Source organism: Charadrius vociferus, unplaced genomic scaffold (genome assembly GCF_000708025.1).
Source record: "Charadrius vociferus isolate BGI_N301 unplaced genomic scaffold, ASM70802v2 scaffold282, whole genome shotgun sequence".
NCBI lineage: Eukaryota > Metazoa > Chordata > Aves > Charadriiformes > Charadriidae > Charadrius > Charadrius vociferus.
In genome coordinates this window covers 2,522,328-2,534,977 of record NW_009647731.1, presented here as the reverse complement: position 1 = coordinate 2,534,977, position 12,650 = coordinate 2,522,328, and the positions used below count along the sequence as shown (strand labels likewise).

Sequence of the window (12,650 nt, the reverse complement as noted above, 5' to 3'; positions counted from 1 at the left end):
GCACCAAGGACCAGAAGGACCAAAAGGACAGAAAGGCAGCATGGGTAAGCATCTCTTATCAATGCTGTGAGTCTCTCACAACTGATTGACACATGACATGGGAATGCAGACACCAGGTTGGTGTGATTATTACCTTTCCTCACGGAGGTGGCCATGGATCCCCTTGCCCAAGGCCTCCCATAAAGACAGTTTTTTTTACAAGGCATTTGTTTCCTATAGGTGATCCTGGCATGGAAGGTCCCATGGGACAAAGAGGTCGAGAAGGACTACCAGGGCCTCGAGGGGAGCCTGGACCCCCTGGATTTGGAGAAAAAGGAGACAGAGGTAGGAAATAGGTGCCCCATTCTTGGATAAAGCAGAGATGGACTAGGGTTTGGTCCCAATTTATAACACACCTCAGTGATAGAATTTGATTTCATTATTTAAATCCAGACTTCATTTTATACATTTTCCAGCACAGACAAATCTGGACTTTTTTTTTTTTTCTGAAATTACAAGGGTTGTTTTGTTTTATCAGGTTTCACAGTCAGGTTTGAATTCAGCAGAACCAAAAGCACTTAGTATCAAGGTCATCTTTTTCCCTGTTATCCAAATCACCAACTTGAGTTGGTCTTGCTCATCCTAAATGCCAGGGAGATGGGATTTTTTTCTTGGACAATGTGTGCTTATTTTGAGTGTTTTGAACGGACCAGCAGATTACTCATGACACTTGGCAGAGAAAGAATAACAGAAGATGGGATAATGGAAAAATGGGATCACAACTGTATTCTACAGTATCTATTCATACTCTTATTCTGCAGGTGTTGTTGGTGAGCCAGGTCCTCCAGGGCCACCCGGTCCCCCAGGTTCTGCCGGCCTTAAAGGTAAATAAGAAGATGGATGGAGAGAGCGTAGCAGACTGGTTAGAAGTAAATGAGCACTTCAGCTTTCCTGTTTCACTTGTGTTGCACTGCAGTAATCAGAAAACTGAACTAATGGTCCTCATTTTAGATAAAATTTACTCTGGAGGGCACACATAACATTTAGAGCAATAAATTCTTGGAGATTTTTGGTGAGAGTGGGGATTGGCAGGGAGGTTTCCCAAAACACCAGTCTTTAAGATGTGTGAAGTTTCCAGCTGATTTTTCTCTGCTTTCAGAAATAAGGTAAACTCCATATCCCTAACAGGCTTCTAAGAGAGCTACAGCTCTACAATCCATGTAACTGGGATAAAAATTGCACTATAAAAAATGGGTCCCACCTAAAGCACAGATCCCAGTGTCTCAACCAAGATGGAAGGCTTTAGTCTCCTTACCTTACTTGAGGGAAAACCAATTCCTCCATGTCACAAGAACTAAGTTGTGTAGATTTGTTGTCCTGGTTTTGAGGATGCCAGTGATGCAAATTCTTCTAGTGGCTGAGGGAATTCCAATCTGTTAAACACCTATTGGGTTGTGGATGCTGTTGGACAAACCAAAAGATTTGTTCATTTTCTAATTGTGGTATTACTGAAAGAAAATCCATGTTCATTATTCACAGGTCTAATGGGTTCTCCAGGCCCACAGGGTCCTCCGGGTGAGTGCTACATTCCTTTGCTATGGCATGTAGAGACTAGAGAAAACATAAACAGAGTGACAGTTTCTCATAGTTTTTCTTGTTCAGTGATGCATAACGCCAAGTGGGATGAGTTAAACCCCCCATCTCATTTTTCTGCAGGTCCTCCTGGCCTACAAGGATTTAGAGGAGAAGCAGGTCTCCCAGGTGCTAAAGGTAGGCTTCTCTTCCCCTCGGCAATTACAGCAGCACTGGCTGATGTGCTTTTCTAGCCCTGCTCTGAGTTGCAGGCTTGGTCTGAGCAGGTAGCATTTTGATGCTAGGGGCAAAGAAAAGCATAAGACTGAGGAAAGGGGAGGAAGAACTAGACTTAGTCAGTGACTGCAAGCAAATATTGAGAAACACAAGATAGAGGTAATAGAGCAATCTAGGTGAGGAAACATGGTTGGATGGATGGAGCTGTATCAAAGGAAATTAATTTCTAGTTTGAGTTTGTCTGATATCAGAGTACCCTTATTTCCCCTATGATTTTTCTTGATGCATAAAATTCCTTTCCCTTCTGACTTGTTATTACTATTCTTCAATCATCCATATATCTTTCAGGTGAGAAAGGAGCCAGTGGAGCCCCTGGACCCAAAGGTATGTTGGGATATTAAATATCTTCTCTGGATATCTTCTTTAGATTCCTTTAGATATGGATACTGTCCATGGGTATTAATCCTATCCTTCTTTGGCTTTTTCTTCTGTGCTCTTGTCAGAAAGCAGAGTTTACTTTCCCTGATGGAAACATTTTACAATTAAACAATCTCACAGAATCCTTCTCTTTTTTGTACACAGGAGATCAGGGTGAGAAGGGTTCTCGTGGAATGACAGGTCAGTGGATTGTTTTCCTGGAGTAACAGCCTATCTAATATACACGTGCGTTATTTGAGTTTTCAAATAGCAGTATAGCCTAGCCAATCCCAGTTAGCTTTCTGAAAAAAAAAAAATGATGTTATTGGTTATACGAGTTTTATTTTTCCACCCAAGTTTTAAACAAATAGATCCCATTCTTGATTCCAGTAATCTTGGTAGAAATCTTTGTGTTTAGCTTTAGGGAAATTCTCCCTCACACACCCTGTATTCATTTCACTTGGGCTTTTTAATGCCTAGAGACAGTCACGAATCATGAGGCCTGAACATCCTATCAATGCTCTTTTTCAATTGCAAAGCATCAAATTTTGCTGACAGTCATAAATTGTATCTTCACCAAGATTTGTTTGATTCATTTTCATACCATTTCACTACAGGTGAACAAGGTTCAAGAGGAATGCCTGGTCCTCCAGGAGAGCCAGGGGCTAAAGGACCTGTAGGTGAGTAACAGAAAACAGGTGTATTTGTATGTGCGGTAATGTCATTTCCACCCAGAATGTGTTTCTATGAGCACAGACAAGGAAACAACATGGGAGTGGAATCATACTGGTTGTGGTCCTAGGTCTTTTCTCTGGATAGCTAAGATTAGTCTGTATACTCAGAAAAGACAACTTACAGCTAAGTTTCAAGCGAACCTTTTCTGGATCTTCAGTAACTGCAGCCAAGGTTTCTTTCAGATGCAATATAATGAAAAGCCACTCTCATGTTTAGGGCTGTGCTCCGCTTAGTAGGAGGACAGGGCAACTGTGCTACTATTTCAGCAGTCCCTGACAATCTCTTTTCTTTGGACAGGACAAGCTGGCCGTGATGGACAGCCAGGTGATAAAGGTAAGGGATTCATGTGAGGTAGAAGTGTGGGTACTTTCTGATTTGGCAGAAGGTTGATTTGTAAAAGGGGTGGGAGAAGATGGCAGCAGATTCATCTTGCTGTCTCAGAACTGTAGAGTCAACCGTGTAAGCATGGAACTGAGACATGTAATGGAGCTGCCTGTAAACTTGTGACAGAGTTCTTCTCACTACAGAACTCTTTGGTCATTGATGTTCACCTCCCAGACACTGATGCTGAAAAAGGCCAGTTATCTATGAGGATACAATAGGTAGAAAGTGCTGCAGGACAGCTGGTGGCCAAGCTTGAATGGATTGGTAGATTGTAAATCAGTGACTTCTGGCTTGTTAATGGTGATTATATCCCTAGGTGAACCAGGTCTTATGGGTATGCCAGGAGCCCGAGGCCCTCCAGGACCCTCTGGAGATGCAGGACAGCCAGGTAAAAGCATACAGAGAACAAAAATTCTTTTTGCTCAGTGAGGAACACAGATGTCTTTGTCAACAATTTCCAGTCTTAATTGGAACTTAAGACTGGCAGAGGATCTCTATACTGTAAGATGGTGATGAAAGGAAAACATCAGGAAATCTAGACCCTTTGTGATCTCAAGATTGCACACACTGTAAACAAGAACATCAGCTGCTCTGAGCCAACAGTCGATTTACATACCAGTTGCTCGGCCAGTTTACACCACTTGTGGGCCATGTGCTATAATCTTAAGTAAATGTAATCGTTTTCTCCCTGTCTATCCTTTCCGCAAAGTTTGTTTAGACATCTTAGAAATTTTGTCATTTTCTTCCAGGTCTCACAGGACCTCAAGGACCGCCAGGTAGGTTTTTCCTCTGTGTTCCAATTTATCAGTGACAAGCTTTAATAAGGGCTCAAAAACCCCACTGTAATTTTCCCTCTGTGGTGCTCATGGCTTCTGAAGTGATATCCCAAGGTTTCTGCATCTCCTTTGGCTTTTGAGACAGGTTTTGTGGTCGGTGTGTAATTTTGGAGGAATGGAGAGCCTTGGAGTGTCTGAAAATTTGCCTCTCCCCAAAACATAGTTTGCAGCAAATAACATGTTTCAGTTCCCTGTGCATCACCTAAAAGTCCTAATCAGCAGCAGAAACAGGGGGGGAGAGGATGTCGCAATAGAGGTGGAAACAGGGGATGTGACATCTGCAAGCAGAGGTGGTTTGGGGGGCAAGTCACCAGGGCATTTATCCAGGAGCCTCAGGACAGGGAGCAGTACCTGGAAGAAGCTACAGGTAAATCAAGGGAGTAGTGCCATCATCCAGGGATCAACGGGAGAAGGGAAGCCCTTAACTGGGCCCAGGGACACAATCAGCTTAGTCAACAGTTCATCGTGAATTCCTCCACTTGCTGTCAGGGACCTGCTTATAAGTGCTGTAAGCCAGGGTCTTGAGTAGGGAGTTCCTTCTATAAACCCACAAGTGAAACTCAACTGGGGTACCTGGAAAAAACAGAAGAAACAATATTTGCACTAACCATTTTAAATTGTTCATCTACCTCATTTCAGGACTTCCAGGCAACCCAGGCCGCCCAGGGGCTAAAGGTGAGTTTTGTTTCTTCCCTAATACTCATTTTCTCTCTAAGCACTTCATTTTAGGGAAGATTATCTGCTCTGCTGACCAGTCCCTGAATCAACAGTGGCATCTAGTGGCTTTAGGAAGGGAAGGTTTGAGAAACAGACAGTATGCAAAGCCTCCTTGAGCATGCAGGGAAGGCCGGGCATCTGCTGAGGCACTCAGCATGACAGTTCTCCACTGAGATCTTAGCAAACCTGATTTTTCCTTGAGCATATGAGTATGATGCCTAGTGACTGCAATGGAAGCTTGAATAAATCAAGGCCTATTGCCTATTCAGGCAGACGTAGTGCTCGGAAAGCTGATAAGAGGGTATCTCTGGGTTATCTGAGCTCTGTTGCTTCCCCCATGACCTTCTAGTGCTATAACTTCTCAGACAAGATATCAAGGGTAAGAGAACAGAAATCACATATTTAATAAGACAATGTCATTGAGCTCGTCACAAATCTTCCCCAAAAAAGAAGTTCATCTTCTGTCTCTTTCTTTTCATAGGAGAACCTGGAGCTCCAGGAAAAGTCATAAGTGCTGGTATGTAGTGCTGTGAGAGTTCAAACACTTCTGCTTTTGGAGGATTTTCTCTGTTTTTGGTTATGCTTCCTAAATTCATCTCAGCTGTGTGTCACACCTGTACTGGGACTCCCTGTGTTGGGAGAATACATATGCAATAGAAGTGGGATTCCTTAAGAATAGATTGTTTACATGATCACTGGATGTGTGTATATATGTATGTGTGCAAGTGTATGTGCGTTTGTGTTTCAGAGGGTTCGTCAACTATTGCTCTGCCAGGCCCACCAGGTCCCCCAGGCCCAGCCGGCCCCACTGGACCCCCAGGTGTTCCAGGTGAGGAAGCTGCTCCTCTGTTGAGGTTTTTGCAGGCAGCTTACATTGCTGTGCATCCAGTTCATAATTTAATGTGTGATGTTTATTGTCTCTGCCAGGCTGCCCTGTCTGGGAAGCAAGATTGCTCAGGCAGTCTAGATACTCATGGTCCTCACCCTTCCCTGCAGAAAGACCAAGATCTCAGGCTGAGTTAGGGAGGCAGCAGCCTCAAGGGAGAAGTGGGATATGATCACAGGAGGGCAGAACAGGACAGGAAGATGAAGAAACTGGAAACGCTGTTTTCTTTTGGTCTGATGAGAACAAACTAGTGATAGGTCAAATCCAGTGAGTAGAATCAAGGAATCCTGGTGTCTCAGGAAAGCAGGCTTGTGTCTAATCCCTCTTCTGGCACTGTTACTGAAATCAGGAAGTGCTTGTTTTCCAGTCTTAGCTTTGAACTCAAAACAGCAGAAATCTTTCACACAAATCTTTCACTCACTCACTCACACACACACAGACTCTGGCTATGCATGACCTTGGTCCTCAGAGTCCTCTGTCCCAGGTCAGACACCACCCCCCCACACGCTGGTGTCAGGCAGCAGAGTTCCTGAGCCCTGGTTCTCATGGCACTTCTGTGCTTCTGTCAGCTGTACAGCTGGAGCTAATCCTGGAGCTGGTTTGGTAGAGCTAACCTCAATTTGTGGCTGGGAATGTGAGAGGAAGGTTAGGCCTATTGTATTTCTGTTGTGGTCAGTGATATTCTGGTTGTTTCCCCAGTCTGAGGCACCATGCACTTTAATTACCACATGGAGGAAAATAAGCTTCTTCTCCAGAACTTCAAGTAATACATGGGACATTGATGAATTCATACCCGATAGCAATTCCATTTACTTGTGCAGACAAATACATTATTTGATAATCTCAGTTCTTATAAAAGACCTATTGATTCTTTCTTGCTACTGTAAAATACAACCAGGGAAATCTAATGCAATCTTGTTGTTTTTCCTTTGAAACCAGGTCCTGTTGGACCAGCTGGTCTCCCTGGACAGCAAGGTACTGTTCTCCATCAGCTTTGATTCTGCTTCTTAAGAGAACTGTATTCATTAGTTTTCCTTTGTTTCTAATTCTCTCAGCCCTTGGCACAATCTCTCTCCCTTTTCTTTGCAGATTTCTTCCTTTCAGTTCATTTTCCTGCATTATTTGGTGTAATTAATCTTGTAAAGCATTTCTATTCTTTTATTCTTTCCCAGGGGAAGAAGGGGGTGATAAAAGACAGTGTGATGTGGAGGCTGCAAATGTCTTTTTTTCTTATGTTATTTTTTTGGGAGGCTGGTATTTCTAAGGCATCTCTCAAGTGCAGTTGCCTTTCTGTGGTAGGGAATATAGCCCAGCTGGATACCTCCTGCCATTTTGAAAGATGGAAGAACAAACTAGAGCCAAATTGGGAATAATGTCACTGTGAAACCACTGCCAATGGGACAGACATCTGTTTGGAAGGGCCTGAACAGAGCTGACTCCTAAGAACTTTCCTTAGCCAGTTTTCTATGATCCTGTTGGGGCAAATTGTGCATTAATTTCCACATATGAATACAGTGTCCCTCAGAGCCAGGAAATGAGTTCATGTTCCCAGTTCACATAAGCAAAGTCTGAACCTGTTGTCAGGAGTTGAGGACTGGGTACAAAATGTCATCCTCTCTCAATTAAATAACTCACTTTCTCGGGTTTTTTTTCCTGCAAAAGGTCCACGGGGTGAGAAGGGATCCCCAGGTGAAGCTGTGATAGAAACTATCAAAACAGAAGTCTCATCATTAGCATCTCAAAGTAAGTGGGCTTGCCTTTCCACTCCTTTGCTTGGAGAGGTGCCAGATGCCTCAAGGCCTGCTCACAGCTAACAGGAGATGACTTTACCTCTTTCCCCTCAACGCAACATAGGGCAAGTGTGTGTGTGTGTGTGTGTGTTTGGTGGTGGGAGAGCAATACCAGCTACTTCTTCTGCCCTTCTTCTCACCTGTGCATCCCGAAGTGCTTTCAAAAGGAGGTAGAAGGCATCAGGCCCAAGTCACAGAGATGAAAGCTAAGGAATGGTGACTGGTGAACAGTCCCTAACAGCAGAGATTGTCACAGAGCTGAGAGGTTTCGGCCTGGCCTTTTAGCCACTGTGTTTGCACAGGGAAGTTCCCTATGTAATATGAACACAGAGCCATCCATAAGAAGAGAACCAGTTTGAAAAGGCACATTAATCTGAGCAACAGAAATCAAAATCTCTCACAGGAGAGCAAATGCTATTTTAAGATGAAAATAAGTGAAACAGAGAAGAACGGTTTAGCAGCATCCCAAGAAAAATGCCTGCTTGATCTGTGCAATACTACATGTGTGGTGTGCTTCCAGTTGGTATTCCTAGGGTCTGGGACTTCTGCAAGTGTGCAGGAGAGGCAAGGTAAAGGAGCGCATAAAAATTATAAATGGTCCTTGCCTGATCACCAGCGGAATGGGGTCATGTAGATTCAGACCATGCTTCAGTACTGTCCCATCCCCTATTCAGGCGGCTTGGATCTCAGCATCACTGAACTTTGAGTTTGTGCCTCAGCTTGGAGGTGAGAATACATCTCCAATCAAGATAACATAGTGCAGCTACTTGTTAAATAATGTCTGCGTAATGTTCTCCTACCCAAACTTGCCCATCTTTGAAAGAATCTTTTGTCTCCTTGGAAGTTCTCTCCCTCCTTCTCTAGCCTTTGAGTCTTTTGCTCTTTTCCTCAGTAACTATTACTCTCCAGAGAGATCTCCCTATTTCTAATATGCTGCCAGCCTGCTCAGCACTGTATTTTGCTTCATGTCCTATCCTGCATGCTGTCAACCAAATACTGCCTCAACTTTGGCTTAGGTCATCCAGGTCCTGCCTTAGTCCACCTGTAACTGTAAGAGCTTCTAACAGCAATGTAATGACAGTGTTTCCATAGCAGCCATAACTCCGTAGCAACAATTTTCCCTGTTTTTGTTTCATTTGCGCAGTGATGGCAGATTTACAAGGGCGAGCAGGACCACCAGGTCCCCCTGGACCACCAGGTACGTAATACAGCAGACCTCAGTACCTAAGCAGGGGGACGTTAACACACATGGCATGTTTCTGGGCCGTACAGTTTGCTGAGTAAATATTCTACAATACCCCTGTTTCTTTTGTCATCAGGTGAATCTGTGCAGGGACCCCCTGGACCTCGTGGCCCTCCAGGTAAGGGCTTGTTTCTCTGAAACAAACCTGGAAAGTGAGAGCTTTGTCCGGTGCCTCTATCCTGTGCCTTGTGCAATCTTGGACCTGGTGGAAGTTAGTAGGGCTGACTTTATTGGAAGCAGAATTTCACATAGTGGGTTCCTACTAACACAATTCCACCGCAATATAGTTTCGCAGGAGCAAGACACTGCCCAAGAGAGGAAATCTGCTTTGGCAGAGGTTTGCTAGCTAGAGTAGTAATTCATAAAAGCCATACTTTTTTGGGGAAGACACTCAACGTTCTCAAGTCCCCAAAGGAAGTAACTGCAATCAATTCCATCTTTACTTCTTACTTGTGCAGCCTTAACTTCCAGCTGGGGACAGATGGAGTGGTTCTTATCATGAGGAACATATCCGCACTCCACTTCCTGTAGCACAGATTTCCCATTCACAGCCAGAAGAGGAGAGGTGCGGGAGGACATGGGATGGGAGCATAACTCCATTCCTTGCTCTCTGCTCAGTAGCCAAGGGGCATAGGTCAGGTGTGTGATGAAATGAACCTTCCCTCTCAATGCAGTGAAGGCCAGCTGGGCCTGTACCACAAAGAAGGGAGTTTCTCTGTCCTCTGTCTGCTATGGTAGCAAATGGTAATGAAAAATAAGAGGGACAGATGTGTGTGGAGAAAACAATGTTACTAGCCTACACTGGGAAATATTTGAGCTATGGCCGTAGCTGGAGATGTAACAGCTCTGACATGCATTTACTTACATTGCTGAGGCTCATCCTTCCTGAAGCCTTTTTGTGTCCCTTTTGCCTAGGAGAAGGATTGCCAGGACCTCCAGGCCCACCAGGAAGACCAGCATCTTCCATGTCTACCTCAGGTAGGTTCTTCCCACTCATTCCCTCACCTGTGCCCTGGGAATATCCTGACTGTTGGGATTCCAGAGAGCACATCCTTGGCTAGGACCAGGTGGAGCCAGAGGAAACCCGTGTCATCTTCTGTTGGATGTCCTGAAGAAACCTTTTTGTTTTAATTACAGAAGCATTCTTCACAGGCCCACCAGGTCCACCAGGCCCACCAGGCCCGAAGGGAGACCAAGGTGGGTATATGCTACTGCCTCACCAAGACACTAGATGGATCTCAGCACCTCAGACTGAAAAGAAGGAAGGAAGGGCTTGGAAGCAGAAAGCGTCCTGCCTTTCTGTGGCTGTAAGAAGGCTAGCACAGTGGTCACTAAGTAGAGCTCCTGTCTGCTGCCATAAACCAAGTCAGTCTTTGTCAGAGTAATTTATTAGCCTCTAGTACTGGTGTCAAGGCAATCGCTGTATTCGGATCCCAGTTTTGCAAGCCCATTAGATTCAGGAGCATTCAGAGCTTCAGATTTGCCATTAATGGGGAACAATCTTTTTGCAAAACGCAGTGTGTACTTGGCTCAGTCGGTGCAAGGAGGTGGCCCTGTGAAGTGTAGCTCAGCTCTCAACTGCCAGGCAAAGATGAGACCTTTACCCATTTCTGCCCTGCAAATTGAAGGCCATGATAATATTCTGCAGTGTGGGCTGGGATGTTGTAGATCAGAACAAAGCAGATGCTAACACTGTTTCTCTGCTCCCCTGTTCATAGGCGAACGAGGTCCACGAGGATTGACAGGTAAGGAGGTTTCCAGGAGGTATCAGTAGGGTGCAGGGTAGCTTGCCTGTGTATATGACTGCTCTCCCATTTCTGTGTCCCTTGCAGGAGAACCGGGTGATCCTGGCCTTTCAGCATTCTCCTCCCATGGTCAGTCTGTGCCCCCTTTCCTCCTTTGAATTCATTGTCCCTAGGCTGGAACTAGGGGGCAAAATCCTGCTCTGTTGATTCTATCTTAGTTTTAGTGGAGCCGGGATTTTGTCCACACAATTTATTCCTGTGAATCTCTGACTCTTCTTCTGCAATTGGCAGGTGACAGAGTCACCATTCAGGGACCTCCAGGAGTTCCAGGCCCGCCAGGCCCACCTGGACCCAAAGGTGAAGTTAAAAACCTTATTTCCTTCTTTGCTGGTGGCCTCACATATCCAGGAGTGGTTGAGACCAAAGGATGGAGCAACCTGGTCCTTTAAGAACTATAGCTGTGCCCACCCCTGCCTTTTCAGGCAGAGCAGGACCACAGCAGTAGAATCGCTCTGAGCACAAGGCACCTGGGCAGATCAGAGAAGGCTCAGGAAAGCTGCTGTGGCCTCTTCCCCAACAAGATGCTAATTCAAGATAATCATTACAAGGGCTGCTGGGTAGTTGCTTCTCTGACAACATGTAGCTCAGCTGTTTTACATGACCAAGTATACAACATGCAGTGACACCCATTACAATTATCTGTCTCCCTCATTCTGGTTTCCAGGTGATGCAGGTGTCCCAGGCGCCCCTGGCATCCCAGGAGCATCTCGAGGTAAGAGGCCATACCATCGTTGCTCTGACAGTATCAAGAAGTGCTGACATCCTGGTGGAGACTTTGAAAAAGCTTCTTTGGGTTTTACAAGTGTGGGTGCCAACCTAATGCTGATGTAATTTGTGTTCAAAGCTTCGTTTTTCACAGCCTGCCTTAAATCAGACAATTTAAAAATTGCAAGTTTTCTGTTTCTGGCTTACTGGGAATCCTTTGAGCTAGAGCTTGTCCTCATGGGACATGAAAGAAAGGGCTTCCAGGTCGGCTAACCATGTTCCACAAGTTATTAGGGAAGCTGCATTGAACCCTCTTGTGGAAACACTTCTGATCAGAACAAAAGTGCTGTTTGTTCAGTTTTACTTACCCTCTGGTTGATTCATCTGAATTAATCTGCTTTCTTTTTGAATAAGAGCATCTCTGTATGCAGGATATTAATGCAGTTTCACAAAAAAAAAAAAATGCATATGGATTAATTTAAGTGTCCCTCCATGTGAACAAGCCCTCTGCTTCTCCACCTCATGTCCTAGGAGTACTACCTCATGGTGCTGGGAAGATAAACGCCTTGAAGAGCATGAGGTGTCACTTGACACCATGGTGACAGGAGTCACACAGGGCCCACCTGTATCTTGCAATGGAGATCAGTGAGGAGGTTCTTGAGCTGGTGCTGCCCAGGCTGGCTGGGATTGGGAGCATCAGGGCAGTGAGGTTAGCCTAATGAGCTTGATTGCTTTATGAATCTTCGTCTATATGGTGCACTCTGGTGCACAAACTGACCAGGTCTGTCAGTACGAAGCCAAGGAGGTCTCTGGACTCAGCTGTGCAGAGCTGCATGGGCTGAACTATAAGATGCCAAATTAATTGAAGATGTTATACTGTCTAATTGCCCGTGCTCAGACTATGTTTAGAGATGAAGGGGGAACCCCTCCACAGTCCATTCCCAAAGCTCTTTCCAGACATGTGGGAAGGGCTCAATGCAAGCACACTTTAGCATCATTTGGTCTAATGCAACCATAACAAAAACATTCCTTCTCCTTACAATGCTTTCTGTAGGTGGATCCAGACAACTTCAGGGACCCCCAGGACCTCCTGGGCCACCCGGTCCTCCTGGCCCAGGTGGAAGTTCATCTCAAGAGATTCAACAGTATGTCACTGACTACCTGAAGAGTGAGTATAATGAGATTTTGCCATGGGTCATCAGATGCATGCCTATCTCTCTTTTGCTCCCTGAGCCCTGTGTCACTCCCCCTTTAGAAGTAGAAGCCCTACTGCTCTGGCCTTATTTTTGTTTAATACTATGAAGTGCTGTTGTCCACTGTGACCTCTGCAGAACTGTCCTTCTA

General features: G+C 45.0%; 1 protein-coding gene across 1 annotated transcript in view; it reads left to right on the top strand.

Annotated features, from left to right (window-relative positions):
- Positions 1–12,650, top strand: part of COL17A1 (collagen, type XVII, alpha 1) — a 36,428-nt gene that overhangs the window by 16,489 nt on the left and 7,289 nt on the right. The window contains exons 20-44 of the mRNA XM_009881543.1: positions 1–44; positions 220–324; positions 801–863; positions 1,519–1,554; positions 1,696–1,749; positions 2,137–2,172; positions 2,371–2,406; positions 2,823–2,885; positions 3,238–3,273; positions 3,641–3,712; positions 4,074–4,100; positions 4,800–4,835; positions 5,359–5,394; positions 5,626–5,706; positions 6,703–6,738; positions 7,426–7,506; positions 8,698–8,751; positions 8,873–8,914; positions 9,718–9,774; positions 9,934–9,993; positions 10,515–10,541; positions 10,629–10,670; positions 10,833–10,898; positions 11,266–11,313; positions 12,361–12,474. The exon at positions 1–44 is cut by the window's left edge and continues 18 nt beyond it. Of these exons, the coding sequence (XP_009879845.1) occupies positions 1–44; positions 220–324; positions 801–863; positions 1,519–1,554; positions 1,696–1,749; positions 2,137–2,172; positions 2,371–2,406; positions 2,823–2,885; positions 3,238–3,273; positions 3,641–3,712; positions 4,074–4,100; positions 4,800–4,835; positions 5,359–5,394; positions 5,626–5,706; positions 6,703–6,738; positions 7,426–7,506; positions 8,698–8,751; positions 8,873–8,914; positions 9,718–9,774; positions 9,934–9,993; positions 10,515–10,541; positions 10,629–10,670; positions 10,833–10,898; positions 11,266–11,313; positions 12,361–12,474 (1,352 nt within the window). The remainder of the gene's footprint in view (positions 45–219; positions 325–800; positions 864–1,518; positions 1,555–1,695; positions 1,750–2,136; positions 2,173–2,370; positions 2,407–2,822; positions 2,886–3,237; positions 3,274–3,640; positions 3,713–4,073; positions 4,101–4,799; positions 4,836–5,358; positions 5,395–5,625; positions 5,707–6,702; positions 6,739–7,425; positions 7,507–8,697; positions 8,752–8,872; positions 8,915–9,717; positions 9,775–9,933; positions 9,994–10,514; positions 10,542–10,628; positions 10,671–10,832; positions 10,899–11,265; positions 11,314–12,360; positions 12,475–12,650) is intronic.